Source organism: Pectinophora gossypiella, chromosome 9 (assembly GCF_024362695.1).
Source record: "Pectinophora gossypiella chromosome 9, ilPecGoss1.1, whole genome shotgun sequence".
Taxonomy (NCBI): domain Eukaryota; kingdom Metazoa; phylum Arthropoda; class Insecta; order Lepidoptera; family Gelechiidae; genus Pectinophora; species Pectinophora gossypiella.
This window is the reverse complement of record NC_065412.1, coordinates 16,354,707-16,380,986: the sequence shown is the minus strand read 5'-3', so window position 1 is coordinate 16,380,986 and position 26,280 is coordinate 16,354,707. Positions and strand designations below refer to the sequence as shown.

Below are 26,280 nucleotides of genomic sequence, written 5' to 3'. Positions count from 1 at the left end.
CGAGTCAATCATCTTGATGAATGATGAATCGTCTCGTTAGACGGTGATTAAAAATTATACGTAAGATTTAAACTTAATACTTATAACATAAGCTCTACGATTATATCCTGAGTAAGGTACCTAGACAAAGGAACATCCATCGCAAGATGAACTAAGTACCCACACCTCACCGAGTTTTCTGTTAGATCGACGTGATATTTAAACTTCTTGATTGACTATTGATTTTATGACGATCGATTACAGCCGTGAAAAGTGATGAGTATGAATGCGGATGGATATGCAACCCAAGAAAGTGTGTATAGATCGTGTGAAGAAGAATAATTATGTGTGTGAAAGGTGTGAGTTCTGAGAAGACTAACAGACATGAATGGAAGAGGAATACATTTTGTACCAGAGTATGATAAGGATAAAAAGATCTATCTTCTAAGACTTCGTATTTGGAAGTGGCTGAAAGTTGTTTTCTGCTGATTGAAATTAGAAATCGGAATCATTTATTCAACGTAATTATCAGGATAAACTTGTTGAAGGTCATTTCAAAATTTATGAATCTATGTCATTTCGCAAGGTATTATAGCTGAGGATAAGAATGACAAGAAACTTAATCATGCCAGCAATGATTTATTTATAATGTTATCTTGCAGAGAAGCATTACTACTCAAGCTGAATAAAATGAAGCGCCCCCGGCGCCGCGCGCGGTTCTTTTTCTAAAAAGAGTTACTCTAAAAAGAACTAAAGGGATGATTCAAAGCTGTAACGAACCATTCACACCACCTCGTCCCTAACGTGCAAACTGCTGTAAATAAATAACAGGTCGTACCATTGCCAAGCTCCGATATGCAATGCAGACCTTTGTAAGATCAAAAGGTCGTTGCCCCAGGTACATTATCTAAATCAACGTGCATCTGGGTATTTTTTTTATAAGTAGAGTTTTTACTTTACTTCAAAGTAGAGCTAGAGAAGTTGTGAGACAGATTGTCTATTTCGTTTTAGTTATCAATTCAAATTGAAATTCAAAAATATCTTTATTCAGTAGGTAACATAGTTACACTTTGAATCGTCAATTTTTACATAACTAACGTCTCATCCGCCTAAAACTACTGCAGCTTCTCACAACCTGTATAGCCGGGGAAAAGAAGCTGCAAGAAAAACCTCGGCACAGGGCCCTAGACGTTCTTAAAAAAAAAAACATAAAATGTTTTTATACAATTAAGTAATTTAGCTGCCTAATATCAATTATCAGACAGTTAATCCCATGCATTCTACGCAGTTCTGAGACAGTTAGTAAAAACACTACATGTACTAGACCTAAAACCTAAAATAATTGTCAAGTTATAAAATTACATGTTCTTGTCTCTTGTGTAGTAGGTTGGTACTTACATAAAGCAACTCAATGCAAAAATCTCTAAGCGACTGTCATGTCTAGAAACATATTATAAAGAAACAAAAATCCCTGTAGGTTTAAAGGGCCAAGGGCTAGGCTTAACAAGTAGTAGGAGACAATATAAAAACGCCTGCACATACCGCAATCGCGATAAATCGACACCAAATCCAAAACAAAACAATTGGAGCGCTATCGCGTCCGAAACTCGACGCGTACGCAGTTCAGTCACGGCCAATCACCGCGCGCCGTCGGTTGTACGCGTTTAACTGTTTTTATAATCTGTATCCCACGTGTTTTTTTTATAAACTTCATACAAATTAAATTACATTACAGTTTAAGACAGTGAAGTAATAATATTATAAGACTTCAGAATTGGATTATTAAAACGCAAGTAAGTAACACTTAATTAAAAATTAGTTTTTAGTTCATTGATAACAGTTATCAGGAATGTGTTTTGATGTTTATTTTAATGTTGATTTTTAGCAATACATTAAAATTCTAGTTAGGTGGGTACCTACTTACTTTTTATTCAAACGTAATCTACTTACGTAAGTAATATAAAACATAATAGGTGCAATTACGATTTTCATTTCATCCTAGACAATTGATTATAACTATATGTTATATATGCCGATTATGTATATGATTCTTTCTAAATGACAATAAGTGTAATAAAATTTAAATAGGTACCTAAGTCCTTTAAATACACTTATCTTAAACTTCACAAGTTACTACTGTGTATAGATATAAGTCTATTTTTGACAAACTTCTACAAGGAAGTTGGTAAGTTAAGAGAAAGTTGGTAGATTATTCAAACAAACATCTTGTTAACGGAACTGTTTCCTCCAGGCAAATAGTGGATACCGTTTGAACCAAATCTACATCACGGATCCTTGCTAATAAGTAATTTACATAACATAGCATCATGCCTTTATCCCCCAAGGGGTAGGCAGAGGTGTATTAAAAGTATTTACTATAAGTCACGAGCATTAATATGTATACGCCTCACGCCGCGACTTATGCTGAGCGAGGCCCTTTTATTCCGGACTCCACCGCAGATGATCGGGCCGTCAGTGCGTTGCATTTAGAATACTTAGTTTTATTATTATTGTTTTTATGATTTTGGTTTGTTTTTCTTTTTGTTTTGGTATATTTTTTTTTTGTCTATGTACGTATTGATTTCCGTGTGGTTTCTGTCCTGTGTTAAATGTAATGTACCTGTCTGTCTGTGTCTGTGGTGTCCGGAAGTAATAAATGTTTCTTTCTTTCTTTCTTTCTTTCTTTATACACTTTGGTACCATGTCACATTAACTTTTTTGACAAATTGAAATGTATGTCTCACTAAATGTCAAATATGTTAGTCCGACAGAGTCCTAATGTGAGTACATTATATTGCTCATGACTGTACATTAATACACCCACTCTTCGCCAACTGTTTCAGCCACATGTAATCAACACCTGACTTTTGTAAATTTTGAAAGAAAGAAAGAAAATATAAGGTTTATTAATTTGTTGGATGCCCCTGTACAGACATAAACGAAAACAAAGAAAATAGTACAGAACACACAACAAAACAATAAATCTTTAAAATAATATATATATAATTATTACAAGAAATCAATGAATGTGGAGAAAGCAAGAGAAGTGTGTCAGCATCTATGTGTGTGGGTACAACAAAACACAAAAAAGTTGATCAGATTTTTATGAAGATTATATTAATATAAATACATGCCCGTTAAGGGGTGTGCAATGAGTCTTCAGACTATACCTACTACATGATTTTCTTTTTTCCCTATCCTAGCATGCAACGACATTTCTAATTCATTTTAAATATAATTTCCAATTCTATTTCATTTTTAATTAACTAAGCATCCTAATAAATACGTATTTAAGCGTAATTTGTAGTTAACCTCTAAACGAACAGCTCGCAACGCTAGTTTCTGATAATTACAAGGCAATTATCTACTGATTGAAGGGTCAGCCCTTAGCATACCTCACTATAAAGTAATGATAACTTTATAAAGATATTAAACACTTTATTTATATAAAGTTACGCATGTAATAAATAATAGATTTGGAATGATTTTATTATTGTCTTTATTTGTATTATATTGTATGTACCCGTGGTAGCCCAGTTGGCTCCCACTTTGAAGTCGCAAGTTCGAATCCAGCACAGGCCTAAACCAATGTCGAATTTGTTTTCGAATTCATGTTTGGATCATAAAAGATTATCACGTCAGCGGTGAAGGAAAAAGTGAGGAAACTCACATTCCTGAAAAATGCATTTTCGGAGGTATGTGACCGAACCTGAATTGGGCCGGTTTTCGGACAATCAGGTGATTCAAGCCTGAAAAGTCCTTACCAAACAAACTCACAAAGTGATTTCGACAATGTCCCCATCGGGAATCGAACCCGGACCTCCAGATCGTGAGGGTAACGCTCTAACCACTAGACCACGGAGGCTGTTTCTGTATAGATTATGTGTATGTATACATGATAAAGCTCTTTTTACATAAGTTTTTCGCCTTTTTACGCGGGGGCGGAAGGCAAGAGGGAAACCACTGCCCTATTTTTCCCTAAAATGTAGCATTGAGGAAAATGCTACACAGACAAGAACGTGGCTCTTAAATTGATGACGATGACTGCCGGGAACGTTTTCAAAGTGGGAGCATTCCCTGGAACCTCACATCATTGGATACACTCCTTTCTTGCACAGACGTATCAAATGTCCTATTCGCAACGTGTATAGTACGTAATAATAACGTATCTGTAGCCATATATATATCCAGTTACAATTCCTGCAAGCACATACCTACACCTCAGGGAGCATTCAAGTGCATCCAACGTGTCGACGCATGCAAAAATTTATATGCGGAACTCTTTGTTTAAAAAGCCAAATAATTATCATAATTATAAAGTCAGTATCCTTGGTTAAGTAGTCTTTTGTTAATTTTATATATTTTTTAATTTCTTTTACTGGACTGAGAATAAATAAAAGACGGTTATCTACCTTTAGTTTATTTACTTTTTTTATTCTTTGTAATTGGTAAGTGGAAGAATATTTACTTGAAACAGCTTTAATCTATTTCATTATTTGTAAATGTTTTGAAAGTGAAATTACATATTCTTTTCTCTTCTTATCGTGTGGGTTGTGAGGTGGAATACCAACTTCATCAACCCTGCGTGTCAGGGTTATTATTGAGCTGCCAGAGGCCTCTGACATGGCTCATGTAACGACTACGTACTTACATCAATAAGTAGTAACGGGGACCAACGGCTTAACCTGCCTTCTGAAGCACGAATCATCTTACTTTCGGACAATCAGGTGATCAGCCTGTAATGTCCTAACCAAACTAGGAATCACAAATTGTTTTTTTTTTAGTGTTATGTTCCCACCGGTATACGGTCACGAGCATTATGCATACACTTTGGTATCATGTCACATTAACTTTCTTGACAAATTGAACTGTAAGTCTCACTAAATGTCAAATACATATGTTAGTGCGACAGAGTCCTAAAGTGGGTACATTATATTGCTCATGACTGTACATACCTATTACTAGTCGGCCAACATCGCATTTGGCTAAGTCTTTGTTATTTTTTTTGTTATATTGTTATTTTTTTAAATGTTATGTACATACATAATTTTATGGGCCTTTCTTACCTTAGCTTTTTTATATAACCTTTCTTATATAAATCAATAAGAATCCCCCAGTTCGTACCCAAAATATAAAAATTCAAAATTTCGTCATATCGACGTACCTAAAAGCACGTACCTAGAAGCTGAAACCCACTTTGGGAATCGTTGTTATAAAGGAAACATTCTGTTGATTTTCACAACACGCCTAAGATGACACGCAGCTGAATTCGTTAATGTTTTTTACCGAAATGGATGCCGATCTTTGATCTGCGGGCGATTTTTTATTACTTGCGAGAACCTAGTTGTTTCGCTCACTGTTTCATTTGTTTTTCCTTAAAAGCTAGTGATAAAAAGTGATCTGTGACTCACTTGACCAGCCATGTAAGGAAGGTTGCTTGTTAAATACCTATCAAACGATCTGATCGCGTAAACAGACCCACCTTGACTTCTCTTTAGTCCTAATAATCACTTAGCTATGCTATCTATATAAAGTAAGACGATTCCGTTCTTCGGAGGGCATTTTAAGTCATTGGAAAACACCTCCATCAACCCGCAGAGAAGTAACCCCTCAATCAACCATGGAGAATACTCCACCGCGCAGGTGTACTGCGGGTTGATGGCGAGTTTTTGTACCAACTGCGGCAAAGCAAAACAAAGGGTTATGTGTTTTTAAATCGGTTATTTTTAAGCTAACCTGCCAGGCCTGCGTGACATCCGCGCCACGCGTGGTGCGAATCATATCGAGCTCTTGGACCAATAAACGATACGAATGCTATCTACGTAGATGGACGTCAAACGGCTATTGGTCGAAGACCTCGATATAATTCGCGCCGCGCTCGGCGCGGTTGCCGTGCAGAGCCTACAGGAGAGATATAAATAGATTCACTTTTGCCATCGACACTATAAGAAGAGCACACTGCAATAAATATAAATTAATTATAGTTTACTACGTCACCTTATTTAAAGTTAATGACCCGCAATTAGGTACCTACGTGACTCATATCATAATCATAAAGCATTAGCATCATAACAATGACTAGTCACTACGTGAACGTAGATTTCTGTATAAAATTATAAATGTGTAGGTAAGTGCATGTAAAAACTGTAATTTACAATGTGAGAAAATTATATGCAGTTGTATTGTACAGTGTATGCTATTTTATGCCTATTAATAGAATAAGCAGAGCTGCATGCAGTCACTTTAATATAAATATACCGTAATATCACATTATGACCCCGATTACCAGCAGATACCTCCTAATTTTACTTATAAGTTATACCCGTCATTTTCTTATCCGCCGAAAAGGAAAGGGAAGGATAATTGACAACTGTTAATTTTAAAATGAATAGGGAATGAATAAATAACTCGGGTGAATAAAATAGGCTTGCGCTAATATAGAATCCGTTTGACGTGTGCTGTCGTCTTTATTTTGTCGGGTTATCGGCCAATGTATAATTTTGGAAGGGTTTTGAATTTATAATTATATTTGATGTGTGTTCCATAAATTTTATGCCTGTCGATAATGACCTTTATAACTTAAATAAAGTTATATGGTCTGTACTGGGATCAGCACCATTGGCAACATAAATATGTAAATAAATATAAACAAGTACGCGTCCCACTGTCGGGCATAGGCTCCCCCTATTGATATAGGGTACTAGCTTTTTGCCCGCGACTTCGTCCGCGTGGCGTGTTATAAAAGAGAGATCTTTGTGTGTGTGGGAGAAAGATTAAAAAATGCTTAATTAAATGAGGTTAGAGTATAAGTAGCTCAGTTAAATAATGAATTGTTATTAATTTTTAGATTATTAGTTTATGATAATTTGGATTAATATAAATTTAGGAAAATACGACCAGAGGAGGCTAACCCTAAAGTACCTATAAGCATTCGTCTGGAATTCAGAGATGAGAATGTTTTTTTCATACAAATGTTTTTTCCCGCTAACTCCCGTTCCCGTGGGAATTTCGAGAGTTCCTTTCTTAGTGCATCTCTACGGTACCTACGCTACGTCCCTTCCAAATTTCAAGTGCCTACGTTTAGCCGTTAGGCTGTGCGGTAATATGTCAGTCAGTCAGTTTCTCCTTTTATATATTTAGATAATATGTATAACCGTTCCATAGAGTGAAATGGTCATATTTCATGAAATAGCCATCTTAAGTGGGCCATATCGTTGAAACGTCAACGTTTAATGATATTTCAATCAACGTTTGAACATATCGTTAATGTAGGCTGTGTCCATGCTATGTAGTGTAATAAAAATGCGAATATTCGATTAATTTCTAAGGTTCAAAATTATTTACCTAATCAATACCATCGATATGCAAAATAGTACAATTACATTGATGAACAAATCATGAATTCGAAAATAAAATTCGACAATCATTGGTTTAGGCATGTGCTGAATTTGAACCTGCGACCTCAAAGTGAGAGGCAAGCGCTCTACCAACTGGGTTACCACGGCTCAGTATTAGTAATAAACAGTGCTAATACTAGTGTGAAATACAATTACATTTAAATGTACATTGCGGAGTACGTGTGTAGCTTGATCAGAAAAATATGTAGCTTCATAGTGGTGACGGAATGAACTCGAAATTGAAATTGTATTGTTTATTGTCATGTTTATTGAACAGGCCCCCTGACTTGTGTTACCGCCCCAAACCCGTTCCAAAGGCAACATGCATTTTTTTTAACACAATGACCCTGAGTGAACTTTCAGTTCCTGTTCATACCCAATTAAAGGTTTAAAAACCAGATCTAGTTAGGTTAATAGTGTTCAGGAAGTTTTTAAACTCGAAAACACCAAAAACGGAAAAGTGGGTTAAATATTTTGAGTACTTACGGAAGAAATTGCAAGGTCTACTTGGCTTTAACAATTGGTCGATATTTTTCTACCAAAACTGGATGGTGTAAGGTTACATTGTTGTGTTGGTATTATGTATTACCTTTTTCATGGAGACTGACCTATATTTGTACTATTTAAAAATTCGTCTGACTTCTTAAGCAGTCTCTGTGATCTAGGAATAACATCGTTGGGCTTACGATCTGTAGATCCAGGTCCGATTCTCGATGGAGACATTGTCGAAATCACTTTGTGAGACTGTCCTTTGTTTAACTAGGACATTGCAGACGAAATCATGGTCCTGATTTTCCGAAAAATCAAGGTGAACCGTGCTTCGGAAGGCATGTTAAGCCGTCGGTCTCGGGCTACTAGCCCAAACACCAACAATCCGCTCTGAAGCTTCATCTGCTCCGGTTGATTAAAAAGTCTGTGCTCAGCAGTGGCACGTACATAGGCTATTTAGATGTATGTCATTCAGTTACTTTGTAAGATAATTACAGAAATAACTTCTATTAAAATGTGTCGTGAGGGAACGTAATTATTTAAATTATAAAAGCTAAGTGTGTATTATAAAGGGTGGAGATTGCATGGTCGCCGCACACGTTGTCCTAACTTCAGACAGCATAACTGAATACTGCATTCACTATAGCAGGGCTTTATTGCATCTAAAATAATCTAAATAATTGTTAATCTTGATACGGTACTGCACCAATGTAAGCATAATAACATACATAACACACATAGATACATAACTTACGCCCGTATTCCCCGAAGGGATGGGCAGAACTACAAGTAATCAAGAAACTATTTGCAGCCACTTTTGATACACAGTCCTAAGGTGGATAATGATAAACCGTATAGGGGATCGGCCTATCGCTCTTACAGATGATTCATTATGCTCGACAGGACGCTGTCTGTTTGTCGCCTTTTACGACATGCACGGGAAGATAGGCAGCTGAACGCATTCTATGTTTTTTTTTACTCCCAGTCCAGCAGAGGAGCACTTGATTAAAAGTATACCCTTATAAGTATACCTTTGTTTAGGAACTAACCGAAACCGAAAGTTCTGGGCGCTCTCACTCGCCATAAATAGGGAGCACTCAAGACAACCCGTAATATTTTTATTTTATACCTTGACCAATTTTGTTACAGCAACCATGCCACCAAATGCTGACCGTCGCCACGTCAGCTTCCCCTACCTCCAGTACCCTCTTTACCGCGATGACGAGCCGAGGACAGCTTATCAATGGCTGAAGGGCAAGCAGACCCAGGATGGCGCCGAGGGCTTGTGGCGAGTCCACGACAAGCTGTATGACTTGACCAGCTTCGTGGCTTCGCATCCCGGCGGCTCCGACTGGCTGGAAGTGTCTAAGGTAATTTCATCACATACATAAAACAGCACCAGTTTCAGTTTTTAGTTTTAGCACCTGTTTTTGTCTGTCTTTATCATTTTTACTAGCTACTTTTATAAGCCACGCTGCTTGAGTTACAAATTCAAATTCAAAAATATCGTTATTCAGCAGGTAACATAGTTACACTTTGTCAATCGTCATCATCAATTTTTACATAACGAACGTCTCATCCGCCTAAAACTACTACAGCTTTTCACAACCTGTATAGCCGATGAAAAAAGCTGCAAGAAATACCGAGGTTTTTCTTAAAAGATCGCCCCTGAAAAAAGAAAAAAGGAACCTTCTTGCCCTAGACGTTCGTTTTTCACGGGGTCCGCTTACCTAACCTGAATATTTGACAGGTCATGCCTGATTTATACAATATTAAAATAATTACAACGGCCTCCGTGGTCCAGTGGTTGAGCGTTAGGTCCTGGATTAGATCCGGAGGTCCCGGGTTTGAATCCCGTTGGAGAAAATATCACAAAAAATACTTTGTGATCCCTAGTTTGGTTAGAACATTACAGGCCGATCACCTGATAGTCCGAAAGTAAGATGATCCGTGCTTTGGAAGGCACCTTAAGCCGTTGGTCCCGGTTAATACTTACTGATGTAAGTAAGTAGCCGTTATATGAGTCATGTCAGGGGCCTTTGGCGACTCAATAGTAACTCTGACACCAGGGTTGATGAGGTTGGTAATCCACATCTCAACCCACACGAGAGAAGAAGATTAAAATAATGATGACAGATGATTGACAGCTCTTAATTTTAGGAAGAACGAGTAAATGAATGAATAACCCGGCCGAATCAAAACGGTATCTCGCTGGTTTGCAAACCGTTTGACGTGGGCCGTCAACTTAATTATGTCGAGTTATTGGCCGATGTAAAATTTTTAGACGGTTATTTTAGATTTGTGCTTAAAATTGACGTGTGTTCCATGAATTTTATGCTTGTGACAGATATAATGACAGATATAACTTAAAATAAAATTAGATGGTATTTACAGGAATTAGCACCAATGTGTACTTATCTATATCTTGTCTCTGCTAAACCTTATTATAAGCGTACTATTATTAGACACCCTTGACTTGATTCACAGCTTATAATTACAACCGTAACATGCAGTTTACCATGTATTTAATGCATGATTCTAAGCTATAATGGTTGTCTATGACCCGAGAGGTCAGATTATCCACAAACATAAACTTAACACAGCATCACGCCTGTGTCCCACGATAGGGTAGGCAGAAGAGTACGTATATTAAATACACTATCCACATCACTTTAATGTTATAAAAAGTAAAAAGTTAATCTGTTTGTCTGTTACATTTTCACGCTTAAACCGCTTAATTGATTTAGATAAATCGATTTAACCACCACAATTAAAAACAAAACAAACACATCTTATAAATAAAACACCTCCTCCAATGCGTCACATCGAGGCAAGGTGCCTAACAGGCTGGCAGCATTACCCCTCTGAATCGCCAGACTAATTCTCTGACAGAATAACTACCAGCCCTAGCATCCCCCGAAGCCCCGATATGACGCATTGAGAGATCCTCAACAAACATTTATCATTATTTTATTTAAGTATTGATTTAGATTAAATTTGGTATGAAGATAGTTTGTCATCTAGGGAAGAACATAGATTAGTTTTAATTCCCGAAAACACCTCCTAAAGGGATGAACAGGGGCATGGAAAAACCGCGGCGGAAAGCTAATTGTGTGGCTAATTGTGTTTTGATTACTTGTCCTAGTTTAGTGTCCTGGAAAGTAAAATGATCCGTGTTTCGAAAGGCACGTTAAGGTCTCGGTTACTACTTACTAATGTAAGTAAGTAGTCGGTACATGAATCATGTGAGAGCCCTTTGGCTGCTCAATAGTAACTCTGACACCAGGGTTGATGAAGTTGGTACTCCACCTCACAACCCACACGATAGAAGAAGAAGATTACTTGTCTACTTATTACATTGTAAATAAATATAGCTAATTGCTACCACCTCTATTACTTGCTTATAATCCAGCACTGTAATTCCTACTGTTATCAAGGAATCAGTCAATTTAGCATAGATACTTCTCATGATAAGCTGAAAGATAAAACAAAGTAACTGATTATATAAATTTTATCACGTGTTATGGAAACGTTTGGATCATCAAATGGTATGGTATTATTGCAGACCTTGACTCTGGGTTCTCAATTAGAACAGCCGTGTAATCATGGGGCATTTTATTGATGTTTACGGTTTGATACATCTTCGTATAGTGAAAACCACTTACGTGATTTCCTTCAATAAAACCTTGATTTCTTGAAATCAAATCACTTTGTGTTCCCTAGTTTGGTTAGGACATTACAGGCTGATCAATTGATTGTCCGAAAGTAAAACGATACGTGCTCCGGAACGCTCGTTAAGCCGTTGGTCCCGGTTACTACTTACTGATGTAAGTACGTAGTCGTTACATGAGTCATGTCAGGGGCCTTTGGCGGCTCAGTAATAACCCTGACACCAGGTTTGATGGGGTTGGTAATCCACCTCACATCCCACACTATAGAAGGACAGAATTTATTTACGAGAACACATAAAATACAAAAAGGTGGTAAAAAAATGACATAACAATTTTGCGATGTATTGAGCCTGCATGCAGGCGTACAAATATTAAAATTTACATTGTACTTTGTAATTGTTCATTCAAATGAAGATTATTGAAAATTATAGTTTTTCTTCTTCTATTATATTTATTAATTACTAACTTTAATTATTTTTATGTTTAAAATATTCCTTCAAATTATAATAACATTTGTTCATAAGTCTTTCTTCTTGTTCTTTTTATTATTTTCGTTCCGGATAAAAATTGATATCACAAACTTTTATCTGGATTGCTAGATTGATACTAATTTGTCTACTGCGAGGTTTTTACTCAAACACTTACGTATTTTTCACTATAAGGAGACGATATGTCAATCGAAATGTAATAAAACAATCCTTCCGTAAGTTTTATCTAATAGATAGTTTTTCAATTTATAGATTTAGCCTTTGAACTGTCGCTAACTACGATCGCGTTCTCATAACTAGAGATAAAATATAGCTTTTATTACACAGGCATCATTCCAAGTTGCTATAAATTCCAGCAATTATCCGTGCAAACACATTTGTTTGTGTAGATTATGAAATATAATTTCAAATATATTTGGATTTTGGAACTAGGTATCGGAATTTGGACTAGAACCGGATTGAGTACCGAAATCAGTTGGTTTGGCCCAAAAGACGCAAGGATTTTTTTTTAGATTTTGGCGTGACTTTTTGCTTATTTACTTTAGAGGACATTAAGTTAAAAGTCGAAAAGGATAAACGTTGACCTTTGCAGATTGCGACTCATCCAACAGCATCGTAAAACCTTTTTTGACTGAATTTAAATATGAAAACGTCTTTGTCGCCAGGGTACGGATATAACAGAAGCATTCGAAACGCACCATCTGAACGGAGTAGCAGAGACGATCCTACCAAAATACTACGTCAGAGATGCAAAAGTTCCAAGAAACTCACCGTTCTTATTCAAAGAGGATGGCTTCTACAAGACTTTGAAGGCGAAGATAGCGCAGAAGTTGAAAGAAATACCAAAGAATGTTAGGAAGAAGAGTGACTTCGTAACAGATGCGATGCTCGTTGCGTTGTTGGTGTTGAGTCCACTTTCCTGCTGGGCGTGGAGTCAGAATATATTTGCTGGCGCCGGAATAACCCTTGTAACTGGCGTGGTGCTATCTGGGCTCACCATCTGTGCCCACAACTACTTCCATCGAAGCGACAGCTGGCGGATGTACCTCTTCAACGTCTGTGGAATGTCTTATAAGTATGTTTCTGCAATAGTTTTATAGCCTCACGCTACTTATTGTCCTGGTTATGTCGCAATAGCGTTACTGCCATAGTTAATTGTAGCGTCACCGTAAGTGTCAAAGAGCTATTTCGAGAAAAGCCGTTCAAAGTATTTTTGTAGTTTATTTATCATACATTTTTACCCATTTATCCAAATGAGATGACGTCAACGTAAGATTACATTGTTATGTTTTTCATTTTCTATGTCTAGCGATACATACCATAGAAGGATATTTTGGTGCTTACGTAGTTTTGCCTATCCACTGACGATAGGTAATGAATTAGTAACATGTTACTAAAAAGTGGGAAAACCACGAACCGTTTGAAGCCAACAGAAATGGACATTTTGAACCTGACAGAGTTCATCATTGATAGTTATACATTTTGGAGTGAAGATGCAATTTTTAAGACACAATAATAATTAAACCTTTTATCCTCAGAGAGTGGCGTATCACCCACGCGCTCTCCCACCACCTGCACACGAACACACTACAGGACATCGAGCTCAGCGTACTGGAGCCGTTCCTCATCTTCACCCCCTACAAGGACAAACCCATCTGGGCGCAGATGGCCGCCTTGTACTACCCAGTGATATTTCCCTTCTGTACTATCACCGCCACCATCAAGGAGTGAGTATCATAGCATTTAGTAGAGTTATTTAATTTTTTTTTTCTAAGATTGCTAGAAGTTGCGGTTGTTGAAGTTTCATGTCTGACGTAAACTCCCTAAGTCATTCTTCGTATCTTGTTTTATCTAGGCTACTTGATTCTACTGCTGGGCAAAGACCTTCTCTTGATTCTTCTACTCTTCTCGTCCCTGACCATTAAACAGAAGTTTACCAATTCTTAAAATCTTTAATTTTTCCTCATCTTTCAGTATGTACACCAGCATAACTGGCTTCGAAGGGAAGAAGGGCTCCTGGGATACCTTCATCACCTTCGCCCTTCCGATGTGGATGTGGATGTTGGGAGGGCTGTGGCTTCCCTGGACCCTGGTTTTGTGGATCGTCACTCTTGGAACCGCTAGTTTCTTCTTCATGGTGTTCGGGTTGACAGCTGGCCATCACAGCCACAACAACTTCTTTGATGGAGATATTCCAAGGTAATGTTATTTTTATTATTATAAATATACAAGGGATAGTTACATCTGCGTACATTCATATGAAGAACATAAAAGTAGTGTAGTAATTGAAAATGACAAAGGCTATTGTTTGTGTCTTTCTAACCCCCACTTCCCTAAAACGGGATGTGGAATTTTATATAGTATGGCGACGAATACGTTTCGGCGGGTTTTTACTTAGCCGCATTCAATACAGCTAATCGTTGAACCGCCGCATTACAAAACGGCCCTGTTTTTGAAAACAGCTAGCCGTAATGTAATACAGCGGATTATACAATCCGACTGCGACACATAACATATATAGTTGAAGTATAATGAAGAGACACATTATGTCTCATTCTAACCCCCACTTCCCTAAAATGAGTGGTGGAAGTTTGTGTGCAATTTGGAAATCTGCCCCCAACCCCTTCAAAAAGGGGGTGAAATTTTATATGGAACTTTTCGCAGTTGTTAAGGTAAGAAGATAAAAATTGGTACATTAGGAATGGGGAACCGTGTTGCCCAGAATTTATCGCAAGCGAAGCCGCGGGCAAAAGCTGGTAAACGATAATACCTATGTAGTTCCTAAGATGTTATCCTATGCGATAGATGTGATTAAAATTATATCCATCTGAATATTAATCAGCCTACACGTATTAGGTATATTTTCCCTAAGACACGAATACCTCTATCTGTGGCTTGGTCTAATTATTATTGTAATAAGGAAAAACACCGACTTTATAAATTAAATTCTAAATAAATTCTGTCGGCTCGCCATTGCCAGGGTCAAAGTTTTTATAAGTAATGTAAATTAGGCACTAACTTGTATCTTTGTATGAAATATTCGAATACTATGGTGACACTACGTAATTAAGAATTCTATTTTGGATATTGTATGTATTTTTTTAAATATTTTTCATTGTTTGTTTTTTTTTTTTTTTTCAAATATTACCAAGCGCGCATCGAACTAAGTACTCGGGTGTAAGTGCGAGTACTAGTCGTTACATGTCAGGGGCCTTTAGCGGCTCAATAGTAACCCTGACACCAGGGTTGATGGGGGTTAGTAATCCACCTCACAACCCATACCATAGAAGAAGATCGGACTTTGAATAATATAGAATTCCATAAAGCTATCGTCGCAGTTTTTGCCAATGTACTTTTTTATATTAGTAACTAAAATAATCTCAATAAAGAAGGTGAATCAAATGACCTGGAAATATCTCATCTTACATCAAGCCTATCTCAACAAGTCAATCAAGTTACTGGAAAAGGTTCGATACGATCTACTCTAAACCGGCGTGTGTGTATGAAACAATTAATTAATGTGAAGGAAGCAAGAGAAGTGTGTTAGGATCGAAGTAAGTAAATTGAATTCCATAAACTGTTTACCCCGGTGCGAAATAGGGATTAGTTTATAATTATGTATTATAACAAAGCATTAACGTAAGCTTCTACAAACAATCAATACGTAAATCTAAATATATAAAAGGAGAAACTGACTGACTGACATATCAACGCACAGCCTTAACTGCTAAACGTAGGCACTTGAAATTTGGAAGGGACGTAGCTTAGGTACCGTAGAGGTGCACTAAGAAAGGAATTCCCGAAATTCCCACGGTAACGGGAATTAGCGGGAAAATCCTTTTGTATGAAAAATCTAAACCACTTAAGTTAGACACTTGAAATTTGGCATGCAGGTACCTTAGTAAACTTAAAGCTTAGTTGCAACAGGATATTGCAAAATTCCCACGGGAACGGGAGTTAGCAGAAAAAAGCATTTGTATGAAAAAATCTAAACCGCGTAAGATACGAGTAGATGTTTTCAATCTTGCATGCATACCTTAGTAAATAAAAAGTTTAGTTATGGCTATATTTTGAAAAAGTGGAGTTAACAGGAAAAAAATGTTGTATCAAAAAAATCTGAACTGCATAAATTTGACATGCACTACACACATAAAGATCTCTATTTTATAACACGCCACGCGGACGAAGTCGCGGGCAAAAGCTAGTACTAATATATAATATTTCATTATTGTATAAACGTATTAAACGTGCGTTCACACGTGTATACGTAGACACCCTAAAAATAAACAAGTATCAAGCAGGTATCTTTAAAACCGGTTCTTACTAACAATTTTAGTATTAACTTTTTATATTGTATAATGGGCCTCTTCAGGGAGGATGGCGTCTTTCGTCGAATTTATAAAATCTTTATAAAACGATGACTTTATAACTTCGGCGTATAATACCGTCGGTTTTTCCACACTAACAGAAAAAAATAATTGTGGCGCACTTTTTGGAATAAAACTTTGTTAACATTGAGGCGTATTTTTTAAACGCATAATTTTACATGGGACTTTTGTTTAAAATGTTTAAATGTGGTTGTTAAAATGTGTGTGGATTGATAGTTTCACCATTCTACAGTCTACGTGTAGTAAAGAAACGCTGATTGTTTTGCCACTTCGCATATAATTCAGTCATCATCATCATCACCAGCCCATTAACGTCCCCACTGCTGGGGCACGGGCCTACCCTATGGATGGATAGGGAGATCGGGCCTTAAACCACCACGCGGGCCCAATGCGGATTGGTGGTTATTAACGACTGCTAATGCAGCCGGGACCTAATTATTATAATTCAGTATAAGTAAGTAATTACAAAGATCGATGAATATAAAAACTAATTTAAAAAAGTAAAGAATTAATATTTTCATAACCTTTTTTTTTAATTGTATTTTTTGTGTTGCAATTATCAACTGTGGTCTCTGATTATGACAGCCTCATCCATCATTAGCTTCCATAACACAACTTAATCTCTAACAGTAAGTGTAACTATAAAGACACTAATTTAGTTTGACCGGTTCTAGAGCGTTTTTTTATAATTATACTGATAATTATTTCTCACATCACATTTGGCCACAATGTTGCTTGATGACAAGCATGCTACGCTTTTAGGCTAGCGCGCGAAGGTTGAGAATTCACATTTTTTTAAGGGATCGTACCCTGAAATGTCCCTCATTCCTAGTCCCGACTTCCTCTTGATCCGTTTATGTTATTGTTCAATTCCAAAGATAACAATCAGAAATCAGAATCATTTATTCAACGTAATTATCATGGATAAACTTGGTGAAGGTAAAATGTAACATTTTTTAAATTTACGTCATTTCGCCACTGTTGATACGATGTCGTAAGCTGGATATGATGAACCTTATGGTGATAAGGGATCAGCCTATCGCCCATAACATTAGTCCATCATGTTAGAGGACACAATCCCTCTGTCGGTTTTTACGACATGCCCGGGAAGACAAGCAGCTGAACGTTACGTATACGTTAGCATCGTATCAACAGTGGCTGCAAGTTGTCTTTGATTACTTGTGGCTCTGCCCACCCCATTAGGGATTACGGGCGTGAGTTTATGTATGTATGTATGTACGTCATTTCGCAAGGTGTTATGGCTGAGGAGAAGAAATGACAAGAAACTGCAACAGCAACACATCTTTTAAATCAATGAGGGTACATTACAAGTTATTTAATAACTAGAGGAACACATTCAATACCAATCATTAATCTTATAATAAGCTTTTTTACATAAAGTAAGCTTCACGTGAGCTTTAAATTTATTCTCTGACAAATTTAAAATATTACCTGGTATTTAATTGTAAAAACGTGTACATAACCTCAAAAAAGTTGAATTTAATTTACTTAATCTAGAATTTTGAACAACAATTTTATTTTTATTCCTTGTATTGTAAGTATGCCTTTCACAGTTTGTCGGATCGAATCCACAAATGAACCATAATCCCAGCCACAAAGCACAAGTAAAATAAACTATGAAATATAAATACATTAAGAATTAATGCAAGTTACTTAGCGTACTCTAAATAAACCCTGAACTTAAGTACTTAAGTTAGCTTTACCAGGTTTCAAGTCTAGCGAACTTCAAAATACACTTTTAACTCTCTTAAAATTAATTCTCTAAACTCTCTCACGGCATTGTTAGGATTCTGCACCTAGACTAGGCAATAGAGCCTTGCCACGTTCCAGCATATTCGGGACAGACCTGGTGTTAAACCAGATCGTAGAGTCGGTGCCGGAGCTTCCTAACTAACTTCTTATTCGCCAGGTAAAGGTTCGGTTTTGACGATTTTTTCTTATGTAGGAGTATTTTTTTATATAATTTAAATTCAGAATCCGAATAAATGAATGAGCCGTGGTAGCCAAGTAGAACGCTTGCCTGTCACTTTGAGCAACCAATAATTGTCGAATTTGTTTTCGAAATCATGTTTGGATCATAAATAGATCAGTAAGTTTTCCCTTGTTTTCTTCTTGCCGATTTGGGGATTGAATATAACACTTTGCCCAAAGGGTCATAAAAAATATAACCAAAACAATAAGTTTGTTAACTCAAATAGCATGGGGAACTGTCAAAATTTAAGAACAAGCAACAGTAGCGACACCTGGGGCCTGTTTAATAAAACTTACAATAGTAAATTACAATGACAATTTGATGTACATTGCGGAGTGTGTGATCACGAATATTTTGCAGTTTCATATTAGCTACGTAATGAACACCAAATTGTCGTTGTAATTTACAATTGTAAGTTTTATTAAACAGGCCCCTGGTGGGAGAAATATGTAGTTTTTATCCTCATTCTAATCCGATTTTCTAACTACCCTCGTATAATCTGTACCTTATAGTAAAAAAAAACAAATCTTAGTTTACAATTTTCTACTGTGCCCCGTTTTCGTCGAATAAATCCCGCTTTTCTGCTTAAAAAGTTATAACTAAAATCCCGGTGTAACAAAAAAAATACTTTGGGTATTAAATTACAGTCAGGTCTCGAGTCTATTACCTAAGTGTCTTAAATCCTGTAATCTAATTTGCTTCACTCGCCGACCGAAGATCCCTTCTTTAAACTCTCCTTATGAAAGGTCGTGGAACCGTAGTTATAACTATTTCAAAATAACATTCGTCTGGAGGGCTTTTGATGTAGTTGGAGTGTGGATCGTTTAATGTGAGTTCATTGTATTTTAAGAGCTTCATACATTGTTTATTTTCATAGCAATACAAGCGTGCGTTTGAAGAAAAGACTCAAAAATTCAAAAATTCTATCGACTTTTTTTTACGTGACTTATTGTAGATTTGCCGCAGATGGCATTAACTACTTGGCCGGACAAATGGGGAGCGCTGAAGGCTCTCACCCGGTACAACGTTTAAGACAACAGGCCTGAAGGTGTCCAGTTGGGCGCAAACCTCGTCACAGGGCGTCGTCTGAGAGGAAAAATATTTGAAAGAATTAATCGACCCTAGTGGGTTCTATCGGCTACATAAATACATAACATACCTACATAAGCTCACAACCAATTAGAATAGTTAGAGGTACATCCATCGCAATATGAACTAAGTACTCACACCTCACCGAGCTTTCTGTTAGACCAACGCGATAGGTGATGACTGGTGAGCCGTATCACCGTATTATAAATTAATTATACTTTAAATCGAGAGTTTTTACTTATATCTATAGTTATGTTTTTTATCGACTACTTAATCTGACCAAAACTACTGCAACTTCTCCTGTATAGCCAAGGAAAAGTAGCTGCAAGAAAAAACCGGCACAGGGGCCTAGACGTTCTAAGAAAATGTTGTAAGTAATACAATGTTGTAATTTGGCTGGCTAATACTCAGAAGTTATTCCCGAGCATATAAAATACCTAGAATACTGAATGAAACCGAAGTATTAGATTTTTTAGAAGATTCGTAATGAAATTCCATATACAAAGTAAAGGTTGACACTTATATGAAACCCTTGTCATGGTACACCTTGCTTTTGACTACTATTATATTTTATTATTCACATATTCGTGTAATATTATTACATTTTATTTATTATGAGAAAAGAGAAGGTATATAAAGTCAACGCCTAAAAATAAAATGTCCAGGAGAACAATGGATGTATTGTATAAGTTGACATAAAATTGGGAGAGAATAAAAAGATTATCCTGACATAAGGAAGAATGAAATAATAATTCCTACGAAATAAGAAGGTTATATTGTACATAATATATAAAATCAAAAAAGTATAATAGCCATACACAAATTTTCGTGGGTCATTTACGATGAGTCGATGACAGATTAACGAGAAGGCGAACGTCATGTCTTATAAGGAGGTAAAGGCAGTGGTCTTTGATAGACAAGAATGGAGAATGCTACACCGACAAGAGCGTGGCTCTTAAATTAGTGATGACGATTTACGATGGACTTACTGTTATGGCGTAGTATTACTCCTGATTCTATGGTTATTGGCATATAGTGAATGTCTTTGGTCACTTGAAACGCTGCCCATCCCATTAATCATGACGGGCGTGAGTTTAGGTTGTATAATATATTTAAACCTCCTCCACCAAGCCGCAGTGGAGCAGCGTGATGGAGTATGCTCCATACCCCTTCAGGTTGATTAAGGAGAGGCATGTGCCCAGCAGTGGAACGTATATAGGCTGTTTATGAATAATGTTTATTTAATTATTCAGCGAGTCCTCACTATCAGAGTTCATTTTCAGACCTGACTTTGATTATAGCGATAATTCTCTCCTCTTTATGACTCTTTGAAATAAGATATTGAAACAAGAGGTAAATGTAAATTTGATTATATTAAACCTTATAATACAAAGTCAAATCAAATCAACACCAAAATTCAATTACCTACCTAGTAACAAATTGACAATATCTATGGTTTAGTGCTTAGAAACTTGAGATCTGGAGGTCTGGATTCGATTATCGATGGCGACTTTGACAAAATCACTCTGTGACACTGTGCTTTATTTGCATCATAACATAAGCACACAGCTATATCCCAATTGGGGTAGTTAGAGGTACATCCATCGCAAGATTTTAGAATAGAAAGAATAGAATAGAAATAGTTTATTATGAAAGGACGCCACACACACAAAAAAAAGACAACAACATCATATCAAATTTCCACTAAAACAGTTACAATAAAGCAAGCAATGTTAGTCGAAATGATCAAAAGGTGGTGCTGGACGTCCTGAGATAAAAGGGCCTTTTCAAAGGGCCTTTTCAAAGGGCCTTTTTAAGGGGCTTTTCTGTTAGACCAATGTGATAGGTGCTGAGCCGTATCGCCATCTATAATGGTCGAGCCAACTGTGTTAGTGAAAACTGCATTTGAGATAAATTAATAACTCATTGGTGCAAGTTCGGTAGCGGGGTTCGAATTGGCGCTCCCTGTCTGAGTCTACTACTTAAAAGGTGTCCTGCCGGTGTTTTTTATTCCTAATAGGTGCCTAATAACACAGGAATCCTTACGAAACATACAGGATGTTAGTGACATCGTAACGAATACTGAGGGGGAGGATTCAGTCTATGATTCTGAGCTGATATCAAGTGGAATTTTCCGTCGCAAAAGTATGGAACTGAAAATAATAAAAAATCACTAAAATTTTCATGAGTATTCTAATAGGAAATTCCACTTGATATCAACTCAGAATCATGGTCTGGATCATCTCCCTCAATATTCGTTACGATGTCACTAACATCATGTATATGCGATGTGTTTCGATTTTTTTTTGTGAAAAATGAATTTCACGAGGCTGGCTCAAACTCAGTACCTGAATTTTAGGTTTCCATGGTAACGTACGTAGGAGACCCTAGAAAACTTACAGTCGCTTTAGGTACTCGCCTTAAGATTAGCTGATTGTGTTAATTTATTGCAATTACGACCCGACGCGTACGAAACGACCCTGATGAACTTCAAGTAACCAGTATGGAATATTTAATATTTTTCTTTTTTATTTCAGTCAACAATATTTCTTGGTAACCTTTTAAACTTGTTTTTATCCTCGTTCCAAAACGAAAAGGTTACAATTAAAAACAATCATTCGTCTTGTTTGTCGTAAACAAGTTATTTGCGTACTCTTTCTCAATGATAATGATAATCGTGATTTCAAGATCATCTCAAGTACCTACTGTAGTGTATTCGCCTCAATATAATTATATAAATAAATGTCAGTTCGTTGCCACACACTACGTCTTCACTCCACTCCCGTACAGTCATGAGCAATATAATTTACCCACTTTAGGACTCTGTCGCACTAACATATTTGACATTTAGTGAGACTTACAGTTCAATTTGTCAAAAAAGTTAATGTGACATGGTACCAAAGTGTATGTACATATTAATGCTTATGACCGTACATACCCGTACAGTTTACCTTTTAATTGAGGCCACCGCGTAGTGCATTGCCCGAAACGACAGAATACATTACATATGTGAATCGATTATATCGATTCAATTATTTTATAATAATTATTACATATTCATTTATATATTTAATTATACCTACGTGTATTACAATAAGATGTGTTTATGTACTTATGTAAACATTACACCTACGTAGAATTATTATTAGTTGTATGGTTTAATTAAAATACGTAATTGAGGAGCTCGGTGGCGCAGCGGTAAACGCGCTCGGTCTGCGATTGTTGAAGTTAAGCAACATTCGCAAAGGCCGGTCATAGGATGGGTGACCACAAAAAAAAAGTTTTCATCTCGAGCTCCTCCGTGCTTCGGAAGGCACGTTAAGCCGTTGGTCCCGGCTGCATTAGCAGTCGTTAATAACCACCAATCCGCACTGGGCCCGCGTGATGGTTTAGGGCCCGATCTCCCTATCCATCCATAGGGAAGGCCCGTGCCCCAGCAGTGGGGACGTTAATGGGTTGATGATGACGTAATACCGGGTTCTAACCGCGTTAACCCATTTTACTCTCCTTTCAATATCATCATCTTATCTTATCTTATCTTATCTTATTTAGCCTATACGATCCCACTGCTCATCATCTAAGATAAAAAAATAATATTTCTTATCTTTGAAACAATTTTACGCCAAGTAGCTAGGAGAATCAAGTTTTCTTATAACTTAATCCCCCGAAGACCCATTAAAGAAATAATGTTCTGAACTAGACTCGCAAGATTTTTTTTTTATTTCTTGCTTATGTTAGGTACTATACCTAATGTAGCCGGTCTAAATAAGAAATATAGTCGAACTTTATTCTCTAAGATACTTATCAGCCAAGTTGCGAACGACTCCACAAGGTGACGTGTCATATTATTTTTATTACCATCTGTTTTTGTAAATCGTTTGCAACTTGGCAAACCACCTAACGTAAAAAACATTGTTGATGTGTCTTGTTTTCGTTTTAAACCCAATCAAGTCCATGTTTCTTTATTTTGTCCGTTTCAATTATCTCATTTATATTTCTTTATCCAACCCGCAGTGGATCAGCGTGGTGGAGTACCTATGCGCCTTACCCCCTCCAGTTGATTGAGGGAAGCCTGTGCCCAGTAGTGGGACGCTTATAGGCTGTTTATGATATTCCTTTGTATTGCATGCATAAGGAACTCCCAGTTTAACGCACATTATGTATCGTCTTGGCTGGCCCTTATGGAATGTATACAGAATGTGATGACATAACGTGTCCATATATACTCATAACATGACATAATCTCACAACTATATCCCAATCGGGGGTAGTCAGAGGTACATCCATCGCAAGATGAACTAAGTACCCACACCTCACCAACCTTTTTTAAAGCTACACTTAATAAAAAATAATAACTCATTGGTGCAAGTCCTGTACCGGGGTTACAACGCGCGCTCCCCGATTGAGAATCAAACCGGTGTACTACAGAAAGTGATAATGTAATTTCCATACACTCACCTCCTTATTTCTCCTTCCAGGGAAGACCACATGGACTGGGGCATCCACCAGCTGGACACGGTGATAGAACGCGAGGAGTTTGCCGGCAACCACTTCCAATCGCTCACCAGATTCGGAGACCACGCTTTGCACCACCTCTTTCCGACTTTAGACCACGCCGAGCTCACATACCTCTATCCAACCCTGATGGAACACTGCGAAAAGTTCGAGACTCAATTAAGAACAACTACGTTCTACGAAGCCCTGATCAGTCAAAGCAAACAGCTAATCAGAAAGCGACCTAATAACTTCAGGGAGCCAAAGAAAATCCTATAGAAATGAAAGCTCAAATTCACAATTTTGTAACTGCACTTGTAATGCAAATCGTTAAGGTGATCCGGTAACTTATAAGACAAAAAGCCTGGTGATATTAGATACATTTAAATTGCCTTCAAATGCTCCTGAAAGCTAGATTCATTCTGCCATCTCGGTTGTTACCTACCACGGAATAGAAGAAAGAGGTTGGAAAGGCCCTAACGCGCATTTTGTATGAGGACCGCTGTCGCCGGTTTACTCCGCTCTCTGTTATTACTACTCTTGCAAACAGATACTCATCATCATCAGCCGTACGACGCCCACTGCTGGACATAGGCCTCCCCCAAGGATCTCCACGACGATCGGTCCTGCGCTGCCCGCATCCAGCGACTTCCCGCGACCTTCACCAGATCGTCCATCCACCTTGTAGCGGGCCTACTCACTGAGCGTCGTCCGACACGTGGTCGCCATTCTAGAACCTTTCCGCCCCAGCGGCCATCGGTTCTCCTCGCTACGTGTCCTACCCACTGCCACTTCAGCTTTGCAATTCTACGAGCTATGTCGGTGACTTTAGTTCTCCAGCGGATCTCCTCATTTCTGATTCGATCGAGCAGATACTCTGCTTCTCAAATTCCTTAGCCACTTTATCGGCGATTTATATTTTACACAGGCTGCAATTTCATCATTACTCTTCGTAACATACAGCATAAAAAAGTATTTTTTGATTAATAGCCGATCATACTGTTTTTAGCCTTCTTGTGAAAAGGAAGAATTTCCTTATGATAGTCGATATTTGACTTCATGCCCTACAAGTTATAATGCATAAGAAGACCTAATATATTTTCACGGAACTCCGTGCGTCGTAAGGTTTTCGTCGGACGAGTGGAGAGGAAAGTTGAAATATTAACTATTTATCCATACTGGTGAAGCACACGCGTTTTTCTCGCGTCAGACAGAGTACTGCGGGGCGGAAGGCAAAAGGGAAACCACTGTCCTATTTTTCCCTAAAAAGTAGCATGGAAAATACTGCACCGACAAGAGCGTGGCTCTTAAATTGATGATGACCCATACTTGCATGGCGCGTGTGCCGTGCTGCTATGGCCCTTCCAACCCCATTCTTCTATTCCGTGGTCATTACCATTTAAAGAGACGGGCATAAAGTAAAAAGTAGATAAGTATTTATTTATTATGACTTAAAATTTAGTGCAGTTTGGATTATTATTCAATGGCAGTAAATTATAATCGAGTGTTTGACATACGACTAATAAGTAGGGCCTGTATTGCTGAATGCCATACGAGCAAACGGGACATATGAACTATTTCATAATTGGACTGATATAATGTTACCAATTTAATATTGTCATTATTATACATTTATATTACTTACATATATTATATGTACAGGGTTATTTTGATAAACTTGTATTCTAGGCCATAAGGACAAGCGGCTGTGGGATAGATATAAGGGTACTTATACACGTAAGCAAATACAATTTTAGCAATCCCATCGAAGTTTTATTGTTAAGTGTCTAAGAATCATTTTTCCACTGATACAAGAAATCGTTTCCGGAAACGATGACCCCGGAAACGATGGCGCGATGATCTCGACGGTTATCGAAAAGACTGGATGGAGCTCGCACAGAACCGGGATACTTGGAAGAATATGGGGGAGGCCTTTGCTCAGCAGTGGGATCATATAGGCTAGTAATAATAATAATAATACAAGAAATCCTCGTATTTTAAGAAATGTAAAAGGTAAATCAGCTGGACTAATGGGAGTTAAAGGAAAAGTCAACTGAACGTATTTCATGTTTCTTCATTCCTCCAGTCCTGCAGATAAACTGGTTTATTATGTGAATCAAATTCGAAATAATAGAAATAATACAGTCACTCTTAAACAAAACCAAAGGGATAAATTGTTTTAACCCAAAAAATAAGATGATTCCGTTATTCAGAGGACAAGTGAAGCTATTAGTCTCGGGCTAGCCCAGACGCCTCCACCTACCCGCACTGGAGCATTGTATTCGAGTATGC

At 37.4% G+C, this 26,280-nt stretch overlaps 1 protein-coding gene across 2 annotated transcripts; it reads left to right on the top strand.

Annotated features, from left to right (window-relative positions):
* Positions 1–1,552: 1,552 nt before the first annotated feature.
* Positions 1,553–25,751, top strand: LOC126369660 (cytochrome b5-related protein-like). 2 transcript variants are annotated; one of them, XM_050014213.1, is made up of 6 exons: positions 1,553–1,772; positions 9,015–9,235; positions 12,690–13,099; positions 13,563–13,751; positions 13,999–14,223; positions 23,973–25,751. In XM_050014213.1, exons 2-6 carry the CDS (start codon positions 9,020–9,022, stop codon positions 24,265–24,267), a joined length of 1,335 nt encoding a protein of 444 aa, XP_049870170.1. In that variant the 5' UTR covers positions 1,553–1,772; positions 9,015–9,019; the 3' UTR covers positions 24,268–25,751. The 2 variants fall into 2 exon arrangements, with proteins under 2 accessions (XP_049870170.1, XP_049870171.1); XM_050014214.1 differs by lacking the exon at positions 1,553–1,772 and adding an exon at positions 8,455–8,575.
* Positions 25,752–26,280: the final 529 nt, after the last annotated feature.

Excerpts from the sequence above, each read along its gene's own strand:
- LOC126369660 (XM_050014213.1), top strand. The coding sequence starts at position 9,020 with ATGCCACCAAATGCTGACCGTCGCCACGTCAGCTTCCCCTACCTCCAG. Across the intron at positions 13,752-13,998 it reads ATCACCGCCACCATCAAGGA|TATGTACACCAGCATAACTG; the intron begins GTGAGTATCATA and ends CTCATCTTTCAG. Across the intron at positions 14,224-23,972 it reads TTTGATGGAGATATTCCAAG|GGAAGACCACATGGACTGGG; the intron begins GTAATGTTATTT and ends TTCTCCTTCCAG.